Source organism: Podarcis tiliguerta (assembly GCF_965153285.1).
Source record: "Podarcis tiliguerta genome assembly, chromosome: 14".
Classification (NCBI taxonomy): Eukaryota; Metazoa; Chordata; class Lepidosauria; order Squamata; family Lacertidae; genus Podarcis; species Podarcis tiliguerta.
In genome coordinates this window covers 43,023,508-43,045,533 of record NC_139547.1, presented here as the reverse complement: position 1 = coordinate 43,045,533, position 22,026 = coordinate 43,023,508, and the positions used below count along the sequence as shown (strand labels likewise).

General features: G+C 44.5%; 1 protein-coding gene across 1 annotated transcript; it reads left to right on the top strand.

Moving 5' to 3' along the window:
- Window positions 1-1,547: 1,547 nt before the first annotated feature.
- BRI3 (brain protein I3) lies at window positions 1,548-21,894 on the top strand. Its single transcript, XM_083413846.1, has 3 exons — window positions 1,548-2,242; window positions 14,689-14,803; window positions 21,491-21,894. The coding sequence occupies exons 1-3, from the start codon at window positions 2,077-2,079 to the stop codon at window positions 21,621-21,623; spliced, it is 414 nt and encodes a 137-aa protein (XP_083269972.1). The 5' UTR covers window positions 1,548-2,076; the 3' UTR covers window positions 21,624-21,894.
- Window positions 21,895-22,026: the final 132 nt, after the last annotated feature.

Genomic DNA, 22,026 nt, shown 5'->3' with positions numbered 1-22,026 from the left:
CGGAAGTCCGTTCTTAAACTGAAACCATTCTTAAACCGAGGCACGTTTTCCTAATGAGGCCTCCTGCCGCTGGTGTGCTTCGACTGTTCGGATTCTGTTTTGTTATGTACTAAGCTTGGATTCTAGAGCAATCGGCAAGTAGGTTCCTAGAATGCAACAACTGATTGGCTTGCAGGAAAAGACCAATCAGGCTCCAGGAGGAAGTTAATCAGCCTATTAGGCTGATAGGATCGTAGAATGCAACAACTGATTGGCCTGCAGGAAAAGACCAATGAGGCTTCAGGAGGGAAGCAGAATCAGCCAATCAGACGGGACTCATTGTGTAAATAATGTACATAAAAGCCTGAGGTTTGGGGGGCAATTCAGTCACTGTTTTACAAGCTGCAATAAAGAGCATGAAATCACTACAGGACTCCGAGTACATTTCATGTTCTTAGACTGAGGTAAAGTTCTCAAACAGGGACGCTACTTCCGGTTTTGCGGAGTTCTTAAACCAAATTGTTCGTAAACAGGACTGTTCTTAAACCGAGGTACCACTGTAATTTAAAACTCTTCTCAAGACATTTAATTCCGAATCATTCATTCCACTGGATGATTAGAGGTGCATAGATCCTCCCCCCCACATGAAATATTTGAGAAACGCCCCCCCCGCAAAGGCTATGGGCATTACCATTCGAATGGTGTGCGTGCACTGTGTCATGTGATTGATTACACAGGGCGGGGCTTACCTGAGCTCCCCTAATATTTTAGTCAGGTTTGCATGCCTGGACAGGTGGGTGTCCTGCATCCCACCCCCCAACATAAATCCTGGCTATGCTAGGAGTAAGCAGTCCCACCATGGAGGTAGCCAGGAATTTTGTTGGGGGGCCAGCTTTTGCGTTTTTTTAGGGAATCAAAATTGTTGAGGTTTTTTTTAAAATGAAACCACCCCACAAAGAGGACAGAGGACATTGCGGGGTGGGGGCAGGCTACTCAGGCTGAGACCCTCCCTGCCCGCAGACTGTCTCGTCAGAGTGGTGAACGCTCTAGTTATCTCCCGCTTGGACTACTGCAATGCCCTCTATGTGGGGCTACCTTTGAAGGTGACCCGGAAACTACAACTAATCCAGAATGCGGCAGCTAGACTGGTGACTGAGAGCGGCCACCAAGACCGTATTACACCGGTCTTGAAAGACCTACATTGGCTCCCAGTATGTTTCTGAGCACAAGGCAGCCCTGTTTAGGGAAGCTTTTAATGTCTGATGTATTACAGTATTTTAATATATTTTGGAAGCTGCCCAGAGTGGCTGGGGAAGCCCAGCCAGATGGGCGGGGTATAAATAAATAAATAAATTATTATTATTATTACTATTATTATTATCATTATTATTATTACGCCCATGAGTCCCACGGCATCCAATAGGCCTTAACCTCTGATCTAGTTAAGACTGGCGAGGGAGAATGCGCTTCTTTCAAAACGTGGCGGCCTGCCACCTCCGCCCTCCTCCTGCCCCTGAACGGAGCGGCCCCCACCATCCCTGGAACCCCCTCGGCCAGCTGCGTAGAGAGAGAGTGCGCGCGCGCGCACACATGCATGCGCGCCGGGGCGTCTCCTTTAAGAGGGGGTTTCCCTGCGCCTGCCGGAGTCTCCGCCGTGTCTCCGCCGGGGGAGCCTCCTCTTCCCTCCTCCTCCTCCTCTTCTTCCTCGGCGTCACGTGAGCCCGAGTCTTGTGACTGGCCTGCGAGGAGAGAAGCACATTGCCGCTTCGGGCGCGCCGTGCAGCTCCGGAGTTGCGCGGGTGCGTTCCTGGCGCGGGTGGGCAGGATCCGTCCATGCCCAGGGGGCCAAGGCGGCTTGCTGTTGCTGCTGGAGCTGGAGCTGCCGGCTTAGCGGGGCGAGGCTGCCTTCCCTTCCCGCCCTCCCTCTCCACCCTCCGGGCACCGAGCCTGCCGTGCGCTCTCCGCCTCTACTCGGAGAGTTGCGCGCCCCTCCGCGCTCTCCCGCCTGCCTTGCGGGCTTCTCCTCGCGGCTGATCCCCCGGCGGGGGCGGCCAGGAGCAGCCTCCTCCGCCGCCGCCGCCCTCCCCTTCGAGGATCATGGACAGCAAGCCCCTCCTCCAGGATAGACCCCCGGCTTACAGCCCCGCTAGCCAAGCGGGCGCCGGCTACGAGTACGGGCCGAACAGCTACGGGGCCATCCCGGCGTCCCAGCCCGGCTTCCAGCCGCCGCCGCCCTACACCTACCCCACCGGTCCTGGAGCTGGTAAGCCGGGAGAAGGGGGGCGGGCAAGGAGGATCTGGGTGTGGATTCTGAGGGAGGGGCGTTGAATGGAGAGGATCCCCCCCCTCTCCTGAACCTGTAGGAGTGAGGCAGGTTTCAGAGCACTGGGAGATGGGGGGCTGCAGCCCCACAAAGGCACCGGAGGGGCTCGCCTGTCTCCATCCACACTGCGCGCTGGCGGCCGCAGCAGACAGAGGTTTGGGGTGGGAGGGGTGTGGGTGAAGGCGGGTCACGTGGTCAGGGCAGGAGACTGGCTTGACCCTCCCGCGCCCCTGGGTGCTGGGAAAGGAGCGAGTCCCAGATACTGGGCGCCCAAGTCAGGCTAACTGGGTAGTTCTTGCGATAGGAAACGCTGCTCTTGTTGCGTGTTGTCAGCTGTCAAGGAGGAGAACTTTTGCAATGTCAAGAAGGGGAAACGGGATTTCAGGGTTATGCAAATCACCCTCTTTGCCCTACACTTGAGGAAGTTTCCTGCCTTTAAAAAAATAAAAATGCAAAGTTTGGATTAGGAAACATTTTTCTTATTCTTGGATCAGTTGCACCTTATTTAAAAAAAACTACAGTGGTACCTCGGGTTAAGTACTTAATTCGTTCCGGAGGTCCGTTCTTAACCTGAAACTGTTCTTAACCTGAGGTTCTTAACCTTTAGCTAATGGGGCCTCCCACTGCTGCCACATGATTTCTGTTCTCATCCTGAAGCAAAGTTCTTAACCCAAGGTACTATTTCTGGGTTAGCAGAGTCTGTAACCTGAAGCGTATGTAACCTGAAGCGTATGTAACCCGAGGTACCACTGTATGCAAGAGTGGGGACTCGTATACTGGTTCCCAGGAATGGTAGTTTTCTGTAGAAATATTTATTTATTAAAAGTAATATTCCTCCCTCCCTCCCAAAGGAGCCCAATGTGGCAAACACATCAACCTTAAAACAACACAGTAAAAAGTGCCAGTTATTTCACAACAACATACTTTTCTAGATAATAATTTTAAGGCTTCAAATTTAAGATTTTAAACAGTCCAGAAGCTGTTACACGAGAAGTAGGATTTCTTCCAGTTACTGTTAGAGCTCCCAAGCTAAACATTCCAAAGGTTGTTTTTATATTAAAAAAAAAAAAGCAAGCTGTATTTCCTTCCTTTAAAAGGCAGCTCAGAAAGGCTTGTCTGCTTTCCCTTTCTGTTTCCCCTGTTAAAAATTGGACAGTGCAAAAATCCAGCCAGCCCGGCTACGCTGATTGAACAGGCTTCCAAAACAGTTTAAACATTTAATATGATTTTTTTTGAATAAAAAGTTTAATACTGCCTGGGGGAATAGTGGGTACAAAATATACCGTATTTTTCGCTCTATAAGACGCACCAGACCACAAGATGCACCTAGTTTTTGGAGGAGGAAAACAAGAAAAAAAATATTATGAATCTCAGAAGCCAGAACAGCAAGAGGGATCGCTGCGCAGTGAAAGCAGCAATCCCTCTTGCTGTTCTGGCTTCTGTGATAGCTGCGCAGCCTGCATTCGCTCCATAAGACGCACACACATTTCCCCTTACTTTTTAGGAGGGAAAAAGTGAGTCTTATAGAGCAAAAAATACAGTATGTAATTTAGATACCTCCCACCCGCCTACGTTAGAAATGTTTTGTTTTTAGCTCTTTACATTGCATATATGCCAGATCCTTGTGAGTTGCTGAGACTTGTTAAACAAAAGGAACCGGAGTTGGAAGGTTGTGAATTGAACTTGAGTCTCCCAGAATTGAGTCTTGAGTCTTCCTAAGAACCTGCGTTGTTTTAGGTCAGGTTCCGAATTACGATTGCCTTTTCTATGGTGGTAGAATTCCACTCTCCCTCTTTCAGCAAGGCCTTGTTATGGTTTATTCGTCCAACGATTCTAGAGAACTCTTAGAATTCTAGAATCCTCTGGGGGTCCAGATTCCGCTGGACTAGAGCTCCCACCAGCCCTGTCCATTGGCCATACTGGTTGAGGTTGATGGGAGTGGGAGTCCTAACAGGCTCACAGGTTTCCACTACCTCTGATCCCCCTTACCATTGGTTCCTGGTCATGATGGCTGCACTGAAACTCTGGGTTCAAAGGCAGCATATTTATTATTTTTAGCAGGGATGGGGAACCTCAGGTCCAGGGGCCAAAATGCGGCCTTCCCAGCCTGTCGCGGACTGGGTTGGACGCAGAGGAATGGTGGGAGGAACCAACTAGGGAACAAGAAGGCCCAGAGCCCGGGTGTGGTGGTGGGACAGCAATGAGTGGTCAGAGGGAGAAGAGGGAGATGATAGGGTTGATGGGAGTTGTAGTCTACAATGTCCGGAGGGCCACTGGTTTTTAAAAGTCCCTAAAACGGCACAGATAATATAGTTTGTGGAGCGGGCTATTTAGCTGGCTTGCATTTATTTTCTTTTTATAATTTTATTTATAGTTTCCATTTATATACATTTCAATAGTTTAACAATGGTTGTAACATTTCAAACCCCGACTTCCTCCTCTTTCTGCGTTTCCTTAAATTTATTTTTATCATTTCCTGTACATTCTAAATTAACTTACTGTTTTATTCATCTATTTTAATTATATATTCTTTTGAAACTGCAGGTTATTACAGTAATCCTGCCAATGTCTTTATCTGTTTACAATTTGTTTGTAAATATTCAATAAACCATTTCCATTCTTTTACAAAAAGTTTATTATCTTGATTTTTTATTCTTCTGGTAAGTTTCGCCATTTCTGTATAGTCCATAAGTTTTTGTATCCATTCTTCCCTCATTAGGACTTCTTTCCATTTTGGGGCATGTAGCATTCTTGCAGCTGTAGTTGCATACATAAATAAATTTAGTCATGCTGGCCACATGACCCGGAAAGCTGTCTGCGGACTGTGCACCACAACCCAGCCTTTGACTGGACTTAATCGTCCAGGGGTCCTTTTACCTTTACACCTATAATTCCCAAGAGAAAAGCTTCTGGTTTTTTAAACAAATGCTATCTTAAACATATTTTTCAATTCATTATATATCATTTCCCAGTAAGCTTTAACAAGACAACCACATATGATAAAAAGTACCTTTCTCTTTGCATTTCCAACACTTATTCGACTTCGATTTTTACATTTTTGCCAATCTACTAGATGTTAGATACCATCTATATAACACTTTCATGTAATTTTCTCTTATACCATAACATGCTGTAAATTTTATATCTATATTCCACAATTTCTCCCATGCTTCCATATTATAACCAATATCTATTGCCAATGTATCATTGAAGATTTTATTTGCTCATCCTTTGTCTCTCATTCCAATAATATCTTACACATTTTGGACAGCACTTTAACATTACATTCTAACAGGTCTCTCTCCAATTGTGACATTTGTTCACCAAACCCCCGTTTCCTGTCCTTCTTAAATATTTCGTTCAAATGATGCTCTTAACATTCCTGGTAAGTCCTCAAATTCTTTAAATTTAAACTCTTCTCCGTCCTCTCTTAATAAATTTCTATAAGTTGCCCAGCCTTCCATCATAATCTTTTTCTTTACCACTATGGCTTCCAATGGTGAGAGCCAAAGTGGTGTTTTTGTCTCCAATAAATTTTTATATTTATCCCATAGTCTATACAAATTTCCCCTAATTATATGGTTTGTAAATCCTTTATGTACTTCCATCTTTTCATACCACAAATAAGCGTGCCAACCAAAAATATTATCATGGCCTTCTAAGTGTAAAATATGTGAATTTTTCAATGTCAACCATTCCTTCAACCAGCATAGACAAGATGCTTCATAATATAATCTCATATCCAGGAGGGAAAAAGCTCCTCTCTCTTTCGCATCTATCAATATATTATATTTTAATCTTGGCTTTTCTCCTTGAGCTGCCTTGCATTTCTTACAAACAACATTCTTCAAAGCGGTAAAATGAGGAAGCACTTTGATGCTGAAGTGTTTCTTGGAGTTGGGGACGTGACCCCAGAAAGGTGATGTCACAGGCATCGCCCAGTAGGTTCTTGTGAAACTTGCGATTGCAGACGGGATCCATTCCGGAGCTCCGGTCGGATCCTGAGGTTTCTGCAACTGGAGGTGCTGCTTCTGCGCATGTGCGTGGTGCGTAGAGCGCTTCTGTGCATTCGGCAAAACCCAGAAGAATACTTCTGGGTTTGCCGCTTTCGCAACCCGAAGTTTACGTTACCCGAGCGTAAGCCGAGGTTCTACTGTACTCGCTGGGGGAGTGGGGAATCTATTCAGCCCCAACCCCTCACCCCAAAGCACAACATATCTGAGGCTTGTGTGCCTGCAAGAAGCATTTTTTCCTTGATGGAAACATCAGCTTCAGTGAAAGGTTATCTTGTTCCCTTGCAACAAGTCATAGCCACAGTAAAAAATAGCCCAGGAAAGGCTGCTTTGGGACAAAAATTCCAATTAGAGTTCAAAGGGTGATGAGCTCATGCTTCTTTAGTAGCCCTGTGGGGAGTTCAGCTTGCGATTAAGGAGGATGGCTGGATGGGAAAAACGTTCTGGAACCCGAGTGACCTGAGAACTGAGGGCCGCCCACTCCCTTCTGGGGGGGCCGCATGCTACTGTGGGTGGGGTCAGAGGCAAGAGTGGGTTGAGCAATGAATGTCTACCTTTGTACAGGCAAGGAAGAGGCCTTAGCAGAGTACAGGGGGCACGGTCCAGTCAGGCAAAGTGACCTGAATGGCTTGGAGCTATCTCTGCAGAGAGAGAGAGTGACTGTTAAACCATTCAGAGTACAGAGTACTTAATCTGTTCCAGAAGTCCGTTCTAAAACCAAAGCGTACTAAAACCAAGATGCGCTTTCCCATAGAAAGTAATGCAAAAGGGATTAATCCGTTCCAGACTTCAACCCCTAAAACAGAAATTTAACATGAATTTTACTACCTCTATGGTTGTTCCGTTAATGGTTCTCTTGGCTTTGCAGCTTTTATCCATTTCTGCAGTCGCACAATCAATTAATCAGTAGCTGAACTGCGTTCTATGCAGTCACAAAAACAAAATTAACGGAAAAAGCCACGCAAACAAAAACGCAAAAACAAAAGCACCAAATATAAGCTCCAAATATCTAATCGGAAGCAGGGTACTCAAATCAGAAACGGAAAACTCAAACAGGAAGAGGAACACTCTAATCAGAAGCGGAGGACTAAAAACTGAGTATGTTCGGCTTCCGAAAAAAAGTTCCCAAACCCGAACAGTCACTTGCAAGTTTGCAGCATTTGGGTTCCAAGTTGTTCGAGAACTAAGCTGTTCAAACAGCAAGATACCACTGTATTGCCACTGCCATATTTGACAGGCAGGCGGGGCCAAAACAGCCTCGCTGGCCAAATGGACCTCGCTGGTGGGCCTAGTTAGGCTTGTGGATTGAAGGTTCCTCACCCCTCCTTTAAATAAAATAAATCTTTCTAATAGTGAACTTTGGGACGCGGGTGGCGCGGTGGGTAAAAGCCTCAGTGCCTAGGGCTTGCCGATCGAAAGGTTGGCGGTTCGAATCCCCGCAGCGGGGTGCGCTCCCGTTGTTCGGTCCCAGCGCCTGCCAACCTAGCAGTTCGAAAGCACCTCAAAGTGCAAGTAGATAAATAGGGACCGCTTTATAGCGGGAAGGTAAACGGCGTTTCCGTGTGCGGCTCTGGCTCGCCAGAGCAGCTTTGTCATGCTGGCCACGTGATCTGGAAGTGTCTTCGGACAGCGCTGGCCCCTGGCCTCTTGAGTGAGATGGGCGCACAACCCTAGAGTCTTTCAAGACTGGCCCGTACGGGCAGGGGTACCTTTACCTTTAATAGTGAACTTGGGTGGTGTGGTAGTCAAAACTGAGGGGATCTGGCAAAGAGGCTTGAGGGAATCCCGAGGCTTTCAAAAACCTACTTTTAAATAGAAATTCCAAAGAGGGCATGAAGGACGGTATACGAATTTAACAAACACTCCATTAACACCACAGTAAGGACTGAACGTGTGCCATGCCCATGGAGAGCAGAGCAGGCTTCCCCAAGCTGGTGCCGTCTGGATGTTGTTGGGCTCCAAACTCCAATCCACCCCAGCCAGCATGGCTGGTGGTCAAGTAAGATGGGAGTTGTAGTCCAGCAAACATCTGGAGGGCCACAGATCTCGGCTCCCAATGTAGAGCGATGCCGATAATTAACCTCCATTGGGGGGGGTGTTATTTGGGGGTCACAGTGGGTAAATGAGTTTAATTCCAGGTAGCCCCACGTTGATGGCAATGTCTGATGGCCACGTGACAAGCCCCAGGGCTGGGTGTGAAAACACAGGCAGAGAAGGCTTTGAGTAGTGACACTTGTGGCACAGCCATCTTGCCCGTGACATCCTGGGTGCGTGATGTTTTTTTAAGCAGGAGGAGGTGGGCTGTTTTTTTAATTATTATAAAGCACTCATCCATTTTCTTGGCTGGGAACTGGGACCCTTGGCTGAGTTCTCAGACTGTAGGTTTTCTTTTGCCATTTCCGTGGTGCTAAAGTATGCTCTTTGAAGTTAATAATTAGCCGAGTGTACGTCCGTAGGCCTGAAAACCGAGGAGAGCTGAAACCCAGGAACAGTTTGCTATTGCATATGGTGAATATTAAGTCTTTTTTTTTTAAATAATTTTTATTAATTTATAACAAAATAAAACACAATATAGTTCACAATTCATATTTCATTCTCTTAGTTCATAATTTTGACTTCCCTCAGCTTTTCCGCAAATCTTTCATAGCCATATTTAAATTTTCGCATTTCCTTTTTTTACCCATTGCCATTAAATATAATTTTTCCTTCTCCTTCCTTTAGACAATGTCTCTCAAATATTCACAGTGCTCTTCTAAAACCTTCTAGCGTTATTTGTCCATCACTTAGGCTCTCCAGATATTTAACAAATTTCCCCCAGTTTTCTGCAAACTTTTGGTCTCTTAAGTACCTAATCTTTCCGGTCATCTTATCCAGTTCAGCATAGTCTAACAACTTACACCTCCATTCTTCGAGTGTCGGTATTTCTTGTTGTTTCCACCTCTGCGCCAGTAACATTCTTGCTGCAGTCACTGCATATTGAAAAAATTTACTGTCCTTTCTCTTAATTTCTTTCCCTAGAATACCGAGCAGAAAGATCTCTGGTTTCTTTGTAAAAGTATACTTCAAAATCTTCTTCAATTCATTATATATCAGTTCCCAGAATTCTTTCACTCTCTTGCATTCCCACCACATATGGTAAAAAGAGCCCGGATTTTCTTTACATTTCCAACACTTATTACAAGTCTTATACATTTTTGCCAGTTTTACGGGTGTAATATACCACCTGTAAAACATTTTCATTACATTCTCTTTCAGTGACATACATGCAGTAAATTTTAAATTCTCTTTCCATAATTTTTCCCACTCATCAAATTGAATGTTGTAACCAAAGTCTCTGGCCCAGTGAATCATAACCGACTTTACCTCTTCATCTTTTAGATTCCATTCTAACAGCAAATTATACATTTTTGAGAGGATTTTTACCTCCTTATTTACTATTTCAGACTGAAATGTCGAGTCTTTATCTGTATAACCCCATTCTCTTGCATCTTTCCTAAACATTTCATTCACCTGATAGTAATGCAACCAATCATAAACATGTTTTTTGACTTGTTCATATGGTTTCACCTTCCATTTTCCTCCTTCTTTCATTAGCAATTGGCTATATGTCGCCCAATCCCCTCTCATATTGGTTCTTTTGACACTCATAACCTCTAACGGTGATAACCAGTGTGGTACTTTAGGTTCTAATAGGTTTTTATACCTATCCCAGACTTCTATTAATGGACCTCGGAAGATGTGGTCTCCAAAACCTTTATGTACTTTTTTCTTATCCTTCCACAAATACGCGTGCCAACCAAATCTGTTGTCATAGCCTTCTAGGTCTAACAGTTCCTTATTCTCTAATTTTATCCATTCTTTCATCCAGCAAAGACATGATGCCTCATAATATAATTTCAGGTCGGGCAGGGCAAAGCCTCCTCTTTGTCTTATATCTGTTAGAAGTTTATATTGTATTCTCGGCTTTTTGCCCTGCCATATATATCTTGAGATCATTCTTTGCCACTCTTTGAATAGACTAGTCCCCTTAATTATAGGGATAGTCTGGAACAAAAATAGCATTCTTGGCAACACGTTCATTTTAATTATGGAGATTCTTCCCCAGAATGAGAATTTCATTCTTCCCCACACTTCCAAGTCCTTCTTAATTGCATTCCACACTGGTACATAATTGTTTTGAAATAAGTCAATGTTTTTCGGGGTTAGCCATATACCCAGATATTTCACCTTTTTAACCGCCTCTATCTCCAGTTGTTGTTGCATTATTTCGATTCCACTTTGGTCCATATTCTTTACAATCATTTTGGTTTTTTTCTTATTTAATTTGAAACCTGCCACTTCTCCGAACTTATCCATCTCCTCTACCACCTCCTTGGCCGTAGTTGCTGGCTCTTCTATTGTTACCACTAGGTCATCTGCAAATGCTTTGATTTTATATTCATTTTGCCCAATCGTCACCCCTTTTATATTTTCATTTTGTCTTATCGAATTCAGAAGAACTTCTAGCACCGTTATAAATAGTAGTGGCGAAAGTGGGCATCCTTGTCTTGTTCCTTTAGAGATTTTCAATTCTTCTGTTATAACATTGTTTATTATAAGTTTAGCTCTTTGTTCTGTATAGATTGCCTTTATTGCATTAAAAAAATCTTCACCAATTTCCATATGTTCCAAATTTCTCAACATAAAGTCCCAAGCTATATTATCGAATGCTTTCTCTGCATCCACAAACATCATCGTAGCTTGTTTATCGATCCTGACAGACAGATATTCCATTAAGTTAATTACATTTCTTATATTGTCTTTCATCTGTCTGCCAGGAAGGAAACCCGCTTGGTCTTTGTGGATATAGTCTCGTAATATTCTTTTCAATCTTTTTGCAAGTATCCCTGCAAATATCTTATAGTCTGTATTCAGCAATGATATAGGTCTGTAATTTTTAACTTGGGTTAAGTCTGAGTCCTGTTTTGGTAAAAATGTAATGAATGCTTCTTTCCAAGTTTCCGGGATGTCTCTTTCTTTTAATATGTTGTTCATAACTTCTTTCAACGGCGATAGTACGATAGATTTCATTTCTTTATAGTATCCTGCGGTGAATCCATCTGGCCCTGGAGCTTTCCCCCTTTTCAAATCTTTTATAGCTTCCTTTATTTCCTCTTCTTCTATTGGGGTATTTAGCCACTGTTTTTTCTCAGTCGGGATCTTTTGCACCTTTTTTTCTTTTAGGTATCTCTCGATTTTTCTCAAATTATTTTTCTCTTTCTTCTTATATAATCCTCTGTAATAGTCCAAAAACCCCTTTCTAATCTCTTTCGGGTTGACTATCTCTTCTCCTTCCACCATAATTTTATTTATTGTACTTTGTTCTTTCCTTTTTTTAATTTGCCATGCCAACCATTTGCCAGATTTGTTCGCATGTTCAAAGTTATTTTGTCTCAGTCTTTTAATATTCCATTCAACCTCTTTGTTTATTATCATTGCGAATTGGCTTTGTAATATTTTAATGTTTTCTCTTGCCTTTGTGTTGTTCGGGTGCCTAATTAATTTCTGTTCATTGTCCATTATTTGCTTCAAAATTTCTTTTTTCCTCTTTTCCTTATTTTTATTCTTGATTGAATTCTTTTGAATAAAGAATCCTCTCATTACTGCTTTACTTGCATCCCAGACAACATTTATTTTTATCCCTTTGTTACAATTGTCCACAAAATACTCCGTCAATTTCTTCTGTGCTTTTTCTATTACTTCTTGGTCGTCTAATAGATAGTCATTCATCCTCCATCTGAAGGATCTTTCTTCATAACCTTTCAGTTCAAGTTTTATTGGACTGTGATCAGAAATCACCTTCGGTTGAATCTCAATTTGTTGGGTTCTTGGAGTAAGTTCTGTTGAAATCCAAATTTGGTCGATTCTAGACATCGACTGGTTCGGTTCCGAGTAATAAGTGAATTGTTTGTCTAATGGGTGTCTAAGTCTCCAAATGTCTATCAGGTTCAGATTTTTAATCATCGAAAAAAAGGATTTTGGTAGTTTCCCTTCTTTACTTACTCCTTCTCTGTGTCTATCCATTTCTAGTGAAACCACCCCATTCATGTCTCCCATTATTATTATTTTTTGATCCATGTATTCAAATAGTTTTTCTTCCAAAGTTTTATAGAACTCAGTCTTGTTTCCATTAGGTGCATAGATCCCGACTATAATTAAGTTTTCTCCTTGCCATTTGATTCTAACCGCAATTATCCTTCCGTCTTCATCCTTGAATATTTGTTGGGCTTCGATTTTGTTATTGATATAGATGACCGGTGAATATTAAGTCTTATCTGGAAGACTTTGTCCCAGTTCCATCTTGATGAGTGCATGAGACCGTGAGTGAGTGCCAGGAAGCACGTGAGAGATTGAGAAAGAGAGAGAAAGAATGAATCCACAAAAATACCAATCCATAAAGATTTATCAGCTATGTGGTCACTTGGAAGCAAGTCAGAGGGCCCCACTGTCCTATTTGTTGCCTGTGTTAACACAGATCTGTCCTTCACTTCCCCCACCCTTGGCTCATTTAATCGTTTGGAAAGCTGACTTTATTCAACAGATAGGAATGCCTGAAATAAATAGTGTTTTTCAATAATAAAAATAATAAAAACACTCTTCGTTCAGACAGCACACTGAACCATAGTTCATTTTTTTGATAGTAATATTAAATATTAATAATAATTAAATACAATGTGCAATACTTCTCACATGTTATAAAACAAAGTTATCTTTTTTAATTTATGTGATATACAGCATCAGTTTATATAAATATTTTTATTTCATTTTTCTCTCATTGGATAGTGAGAACACAGGGGGAGATTAAGTATGGTTATGATATAAAAGAGCGACGATTGGGTGCAGCAACGGGGTGATATTTTTTTTTAAAAAAAACTACCACTGAAAATGGGATGGGAAGTCAATAGAACAAAATAAAAAATTATGTAGTGGGATTTTATGTGAAATTTGTGGAAATTTAATAAAATATATTTTTTAAAAAAGAAAGCTTTGGTGTTCGGAAGGCATGGGGCGAACTGTAGAGCAGTATTCAGAAAATGCTTAGCAATTTCTGTAACTAATAGATAAGAGAATTCAGGAGAGGTACGTCTCTACATGCAAACAGTTTCTGTTTGCTTAAAGTCTATTTACAGTCTCTTTTTGCATGCTCCCCCCCCCATTAAAAAATCAGCTGACTGACTTCTCCCCTGAGCAAACAAAAATGTGACCTGACCCGAATCCAGACTCTGGAAGAGTAATGTTCCCAAGAAAAAAAAGAGGATTCTCCTTTAACTTTTGCAACCACAGCACTAGTGTTCCCTGTGTCTGGCAACACTATAGTGAGGGTAGCCATCTGATGGGTCTCAAACCTTCGGTGAGTTAGGGACGTCGCTTGCATGCGAAGACATGCGCTGGTGGATTGAGCGGATGAGACCAGTAGTGGGTCCAATGGTCAAGAAGGCAGTTTCCGCACGTGCTGTGTAGGGGGGAAGATGGAACTCGCGTACGTGGGAAGGCAGCCCATCTAGGAGAAGGAAAACTCTGATCCTAAATCTGCCTTGGCGGAGTATCTTCAGGAGAAGAAAAGGCTAGGGAGTGTCTTCTTCTTTGGCGATCACTCGTAGCCGAGTAAGATTGTTTTCCATAAACATGGTTTTAACAATGAGTCTGTAAGTGACTGTGGAGGCCAATTCTGGATCCACACATCCTTCCACAGTGGGGACATTGGTTTCCGGGTGGGAGTTGATCGCGGTGTGGATTTGCCAAGCGCGCCTTCCTCTTAGCATGTTTCTCCCTTGCGTCTTGAGTTTGAGTGTCTTCAAAGCCCATATACCTTTGGTAAAGGCTGGTCTCCAATTGGAGCGCTCAGTCAAGTGTTTCCCAGTTGTTGGTGTTTATACTACATTTTTTTTAAGATTTGCCTTGAGACACAGTCTTTAAACCTCTTTTGTTGACCACCAGCATTACGCTTTCCATTACACTAGGGAGTGTAAGCCCTACACAAAGCCAGAGTGAGGTCTCTAAGATGGTTTGATGGTACCTTGTGTGCCTCCTCATGGCAACTCCTGGTGCCAAGCGTCTTTGTCTGCTTCCCTTTGGATCACATCAGCGAGGCTCAGAGGGGTGGGTGGGTCTTGCCATCTGGGCAGCCCAGGACCTCCATACATGTTTCCCAGGTTTGCACCCTGGAGAGGTCGCTTTGGTGCTGCTAACACAGTGGATTGATGTCACCCCCGGAGACACACTCCATTGCCTCTCAAGCTAGACAGCTGTCGACAACTATGGCCTTGTCTCTTAGTTTCCAAAATGTTTTTAAAGCAACTTAACATGCTCCTTTTCTGCTTCTTCCCCCACCAGGATATGTTGTGCCTTCAGGTCCACCGGCGCATAACTACCCCAACACCACGTACACGATAATCCAGCAACCTCCCACCACATCTGTCGTTGTCGTTGGCGGCTGCCCAGCTTGCAGGTATTATGACCGTTCTTATTTCTGTTACACCTCTTCTCTCTTTTTAAGTCTGACCTCTTAAAAATCCATGTGAAGCTGTAGTGGGGGGGTGGGGAGGCTTGCAGCAAGAGAGATTAGAGTCTCTTCCCCTTCATTTTTTTTTAAATGAAAAAGTAGCATTCTTCTTGTCAGGAAATGGCTGCTGTGCGGGTGGGCCAGAACACAAAATGGCTGGTTCCTTGTACAGATCCTTCTATTGGACAACAGACCTGTGTATGCCGTGTGGCTTGTCCTGTTTTCCAGAAACTGGCCTCCTGCCCTCAGGTGGCAGTGGAAGATTTTTGCTTTTCACCAGTGTTGATATAAGATTCAACAGCCCATCCAATCTGCTTCTATACATGTCGTAGGCCCCTCTTGGTAGTTCTTACCTCCCTCAGAAGTTTGGTAGGTGGTGACCTGAGAGAAGGCATTCTCTGCAGCAGCCCCTAGTTCTTGAATTTCTCTTCCTCACCCCAAGGTGTGCCAGGTACTCTCACTATACAGCTGAAGATGTGCCTCTTTACGCTGGCCTTTGGCACCTGAGCTGTATATTTTTTTGGATCCACTCCAGTTGTGATCATAACGAACTGTTTTAATAAATGCAATAGTGATGTTGTATTATTATAACAGTATTTCGTTTTGCTCCAGACAGCAAATAACCCTTTCTCTCAGGGGAGCGAAATGTCTCAGACCAGGCAAGTACATCACTAGACTTTGATGGTTCCCCAACCATTGGCCAAATTGACTGGGGCTGGTGGGAGTTTTATCCCAGCACCCACAAGTCCCCCCACCCTTGCCTGGACCAAGATGTCGAAGCTGCTGAGCAAGGAGCAGCTTGCACCAGTCAAGTCCTTAGCCAGCGGATTCCACGTTGCAAAGATCATGACTTTAATTGGCTTATTCGTTAGCAGCGTTGAAAAGCAAGGTCAGGGTGTTTTTCGAGACCAGAGGCAAAAGGCCAAGCACGCCTGGAGTATCCAGCCTAGTGATAAACTGACCACTTTGTTTTTTATTGTAGTATTACTTTTTTTCAAACCTACCTTCTGACTTTATGTTGTCCACTGAAGGATGTGTTATTAGTTTCCAGGTTGGAAAAAATCTTTTGCATCCCCTTAACCCAGAAAATGGCAGGAGTAACATGACAAAATTCAAGGCAGTATCCTGGACTGAAGTTCTTCCGTGTTATTTTTGTGGGGGAGCAGAAGCAGGCATGTGTGGAAATGGATGCCCAACGTTGCCCAATGAAGTTTGTTGTTCTTTCACACCATGCCCACTGGCGTGGATGAAATGCCAGTGTCTTGGCCAGAAAGCCACAGTCCCATAACACAATAGGTAGTGTGGTGTGAAAAGAACATTAGAAAACAGGACAGAGGTGCTAGCATTATAATCAGGAAAACAAACACAGTATATCCCTATGTCTGAATGCGCCACAGGTGCAAAATGCCTTACCGGCCGTGAAATATTCTGGGGGGACAGACTCGCAGCTGACATTGTTTTATAATTATTCAGATCAAAGTAAAAGCGAATTTGGAGAGGAACACGAAATGTTGAATGATCAGGAAGTATCAAGTGTCAGGAAGTATCAAGAGGGTTCACAAGTGTCATGAGATGAGCTTTGTGGAACCAGAGGGTGGGGAACTTGTTTACCCCTCAGATATTGCTGGACTCAAACTCCCATCATCTGGGGGTTTTGGACATGCTGGCTGGGCCTGATGATGGGAGTTGGCTTCCAACAGCACAGGCTGGGAAACAGATTTCTCACCCCTGTTGTAGAGAGAAGGCATCTCTTTTTCCCTTGTGGCTGTAAGGAGTAAAGAGGTGAAGAGGAGAGGGCTGTTAGTGACTACTAGCCATGATGGCTGAGAACAGGATGCTAGACTAACCAGATAGAAGAAGAAGAAGAAGAGTTTGGATTTGATATCCCGCCTTTCACTCCCTTTAAGGAGTCTCAAAGCGGCTAACATTCTCCTTTCCCTTCCTCCCCCACAACAAACACTCTGTGAGATGAGTGGGGCTGAGAGACTTCAAAGAAGTGTGACTGGCCCAAGGTCACCCAGCAGCTGCATGTGGAGGAGCGGAGACGTGAACCCGGTTCCCCAGATTACGAATCCCCAGCCATTGGAAGCTGCTTTATACAGAGTCAGACCATCGGTCCATCTAGCTCAGCACTGTCAGCACGGACAGGTGGCACAGCTCTGCAGGATTTCAGACAAGGTTCTCTCCCAGGTGCTCCCTGGAGATGCTTGGAACTGAACCTAGGACTTTCTAAATGCAAAGCCGATGTTCTGCCTCAGAGCCACAGCTGCTCCCCAGCCCACAGGGACAGCAGGAGGGAAACCTGAAACAGATGGAGTGATTGAAGAAAGAGGGGGAAGGGAGTAGCCCCCCCCCCCGCTAGCCAGAGGAAGCTGGCCCATTGGGGCAAGTGGGGCGCTGCCAACCCCCACCCTCACCTGTCTGCTGCCTTATCTACTTCCTGTCCAAGAAGTGGCACTTCTTAGTGTTGCTTTTGTGGAATTCAGCAAGGGAGGGGGACAGAACTAGAATTAGTTGCCTCTGCCTGCTATTGGCTTTGCTTGGGCTCCTTGCCTTCTGTTCTGCCAGTCTCTACGGGCATCATCCTCCCTGGCCGCCAGCATGTGGCCCCTGACGGATCTCCCCCACCCCCCCAATCCTCCCTGGAATGCAGTCCTTGATAGAAAAGATTCCCCTCTTTCGGTGTGGGAGATGCTAACTCTGAGAACTTTGTCACTGGCTTGGCAAAGGGGCAATAACATTTGACCAAAGGTGTTGCGGACAACTATTTAATAAATCCTTATAGTTCACCAAGCAGCAGCAGCAGCCAGGCAGCTCAAGTGAGGGCCCCTGCTTGTGGTATAAATAAACGCTGCCTATTTTTAGAGCCTCTGGGAGTGGCGTGGCTTTAAGCCACAGGAAAGCTGCTTAAGTTCTCCAGGCAAACTCTTACTTTATAGCTAAGATTAGCCTGTCTTTAAATGAAGCCTGTTACTGTCCCCTTCCTGGCTTCCCCTTCCTTCATTATCTGATCTTAAAGAGGCAACTCCCATGAAGGAAACAGTGTGTTATTTGTGTTTCCAAAACTCTACATGGGTAGCAGTGAGCTAAGGCAGTATCCTGACTCCTGCCCTGCCCATGGAAACAGGCACTAACTTGGAGGATATCAAGGGCTATCAAGGGCTACTAGCCATGTTGGGCTACTAGCTATCAAGGGCAACTAGCCATGTTGGCTATAGGCTCTGCCTCCACAGTCAGAGGAGGGAAGGGCGGGGGGTTACTGTGCTCAGATCCTGCTTGAGGAATGTCTTGTTGGCCAATGAGAACAGGATGCTGGACTAGATCCAGCAGGGCTCTTCTTGTGCAAGACAGAAATCTCCATTGAAGCAGATAAAAGATGCACGCTCAGCAAGAGGTAATGAGTCACGGCAGCTGCTGTGCTCAGGCTAGATGGCAGGAAACGTGAGCTAGCTGGACTGGAAGCAGTGGTCTTGAGTTGAAAGAGTCCTAGATCAGGGCAAGGAGGTCAGAAGCAGCAGAGCAGTCCCAATGGGTTGGCACACCCACACACCCAGCTTTTGAAGATGAGAAAAGTGTGCTTGCTCCTGCAGTGTGCAGATGTTCATTGCATTGGGGAGAATGCAACTGTTCCCAGTGGCAGAAGCGTCTCTGGGTCCTGGGTGAGTTGTCAGTGTCCTCCTCTTCGGACTGTGGTCCCTTCAGCTCAAATGATGGGCCGATGCCTTTCCTGGATCCTGTTGCTGTGCAACAGGGAGATGGGAGTTCTGTTTCCGCAGCTGGCAGAGCCACATCCTGAAACGGGGAGGTACCCACCTCCTCCAGCCTCTGTTCTTGGGACTCAGCCCCCTCCTTTATGCTTCCTCCTGTATCCTCTCCTTGCCCGTCTCAGTCTGCTTCTCTACTGGTGGCACCTTGAGACTCAAGACAGACAGGACAAGGAGTGGGGAGGAAATGTTCAGCCTACAATTCAGCAGTGGGAACGCTGCAAACAACTACCAAACACAGTGTTCATTGGGCAGCACCCTTAGGCTTCATGTCTAGCCCTTGGCAACCTGATGAGCTCCAGATATTTGGTCTGCAAATCCAGTGAGCCCTGGCTAGCCTGGTTGTGGGATGCTGGAGCTACTGGGTTGGGGCTGGTGGGAATTGCAAGAATAATTCAATTGGTTTCACAGTCTAAAATACCCATCCTTGAAACTCTGAAAAACCACAAAATGACTGGGTTACACCGCTATAAAAGCTTTCCAAAACAAAAATGTATCCAGTAGGCACCGAAACATAATCACAGTAGGCTTCTGTCTGATTTTGGCTTGCAGTTGATTCCGGAGAGCTGGTGCTGCAACACTAAAAGCCTGGTTTCCAGTACATACTTTAAGTCAGTGAGGGGAAGGGGACCTCATGGGCACCAGGGAAGGCCTCTCTGGGCACATCTGCACCCATGGGCAGATTTTAAATGAATCTCTGTCCCCCTTTTTTGGTGTGATGCATAAATGGCTGCCCTACTTTAGCAGCAAAGGAGAAATGCAGCCTGTTAGGGTCTAGGATAAGGGCAGGGATCCTTTTTCAGCCCGAGGGCCGCATTCCCTTCTAGGTAGTCTTCTGGGGGGCCACGTCCCTATGGTAGGCAGAGCTTGAGACAAAAGTGGGTAGAGCAGATAAACTTTCCCTTTTCCGAAACCTAACCTGGGGTAAAATCCTAAAAAAGGCTCACAACTTTAATCCTAAAAAAAGATAACAACTTTGGTCGGTGCTCATGGCCCTTCACTTCATCAAATCTGACCCTCTTTGAAAAAGTTTTGGACACCATAGACCTTCCACCTGCCGCTCGTTCTCCTAGCACTCTCCGCCCCCCCCCCCCGTGTCTCTTTTGTCAACTGTGTGCCATTGTTCTGTGTAGCTTGCTCTTTTCATCACTGGAGAAATGGCAAGAGTCCATTGCTGGCAACTAGCCCCTGCTGAAACACATTTGCATCTGCATTTCAAGGTCACTCCAGTTCCCTTTCTTTTTCTTTTTGGCTTTTCTTGCGCATGTGATTGCCAAAGGACACCCACTGTTTTCGTGAAATCAACACTGCTCCACTTCTGCTCTTGAGAAAACTTGGCAGAAAACTTGTGACTTTTACCCAAAATGCTGAGGCTATCTCTTTCCCCATCTGAGCGGATTCTGAATGCCTAGAACTCTCCCTTGCCCCCCACTATGAAAATCCAGCAGCACCCCCCCCCCCAGGGATCTGTTTCTCCTGAGACATTAGTGAAGGGTGAGCTTTCTGTGTGACTGAAGGAATCTCACACGGCTCTTAAGAATGGCTTTGGAAAAACTCTCTCTAGGAGAGGTGACCTCCGTTGGACTGGGAAGCAAACGAAGAAGTTGCCAAAGGAAATAAGCTCATTTGTTGGTGCAGATGAGAAGCCTCTCTCCACGTTTGTCACACATATTACGTAATGGGCTATTTGGGGACAATTCTTTTCTTCTCCGTCTCCCTTCCTAACTTTAAACATGCAGAGTAAGCCTTGGTAATGTCTGACTGTCCATGAATTGCTTCTAGTCATGTCTGGAAAGGCGTTTCTTCAAAACATCTGGTCTGGCAGCAGAAGCGCCCGCCTCTCGACCAAAACAAGGGAGACCTTTTATCTCACTTTCGAAAGCTATTGAATGCTAAGTCATCACAGGGCCTCTTGGCTAAAAGACAGTGTTGTTTCGTAAGGGGAGGGAGAATGGGAATTTAAAAGCAATTTTTAAAAAGTGCTGTGTTACTGTAGTCCATTAACATTTCTGACTTCAAGAAATAAAATTTTAAACCAAAGGGTTTAAACACATATTTTTAAAAACTTGATTCTTTAGATTTTATTTTTATTTTGTATTGAAGGTTTTATCTGTTTTAACATGTGCTGTAAGTCAGTGCTTTTCAAAGCTAGCCAATGTGGTGGACTGGCAAATTCCCCACCCCCCAATGTCCCATGGACAGGTACCATATTTGGTCTCTGAAGCATCCCAGCCAACCTGGGCTGCGGTGGAGTTGTCAGGGACTAGCAGCTAGTGGTTGTTTGGGGACCACCACTTTGAGTAGCGCTGTTTTAAGTTGTATTGTACCTTGGTTCTCGAACGCCTTGGTACTTGTATGTTTTGGCTCCCAAACAGCGCAAAACCGGAAGTGTGCCAGTTTGCGAACATTTTTTGGAAGCCGAATGTCCGAAGCTGCTTCCGATTGAGTGCAGGAAGCTCCTGCAGCCAATTGGAAGCCGTGCTTTGGTTTTTGAAAGTCAAATGGACCTCCGGAACGGATTACGTTCGAGAACCAAGGTACGATGGTATTTGTTAAGCAAAGGTCTTTGTGTAGCTAAAAATTCAAAAATAAGTTGTGAGCTAGCTTTGAAGATGAGTGTGTGGAAAGCAACTTGTTAGGGATAGTTTATTCGAAAACATTTCTATCATCTAAGAGACATTTAAAAAGTGCATCTAAGAGACATTAAAAAGGCTTTAAAAGAGACATTAAAAAAGCTTTATAGACTGTATTGCTGCAAGCGACCAATCTTCAGAAAGTTTGCCATTCTGTCAAGCTTGGTGCTCATTTTATACATTTTCTTTTTAAAGAGCAATTATAGCAACTTACTTTCTTTCTCTCTCTCTTGCAGAGTTGGTGTATTGGAAGACACATTCACTTGTCTCGGTGTCTTTTGTGCCATCGTATTCTTTCCTATTGGAATTCTCTTCTGTCTTGCATTGAGGCAACGAAGATGTCCTAACTGCGGTGCAACGTTTGGTTAAGGGATCAACACAAATAGGCTTTTTGGAAGCTGTAACTATTGTAGTACCTTTTTTCTAATGTAAATGTCATGTACAATCAAGTTTATGCTTCAGAGATGATTTTGTAAAAGTGTGATGAAATTAGTCTGTCTCTTTCTCTTCTCTTGCATGCGAAACTGATCTATGAGCATGTGTGTGCGTGTGTGTAAGACACAAATCCACCCCACCCCCCGCTTTCTGTTTAAAATGCACCTTTTGGAAATTTAAATAAAAGTGGGTTTTTGCAACTTCACTGGGGCCCAGCTCTTTCTTCTAAAGAGAATTAAAATTTAGTAATGCCAGTGCAAATGTTAACCACCACAAGCTAAGGTAGGCTTGTTCCGTTAGGCATCTTTGCCTAATAAATGCAGTCTGAACTCACCAC

Coding starts and splice junctions, on each gene's coding strand:
- BRI3 (XM_083413846.1), top strand. CDS start 2,077: ATGGACAGCAAGCCCCTCCTCCAGGATAGACCCCCGGCTTACAGCCCC. Junction 2,243..14,688: donor CCCCACCGGTCCTGGAGCTG/GTAAGCCGGGAG, acceptor TTCCCCCACCAG/GATATGTTGTGCCTTCAGGT. Junction 14,804..21,490: donor GGCGGCTGCCCAGCTTGCAG/GTATTATGACCG, acceptor TCTCTCTTGCAG/AGTTGGTGTATTGGAAGACA.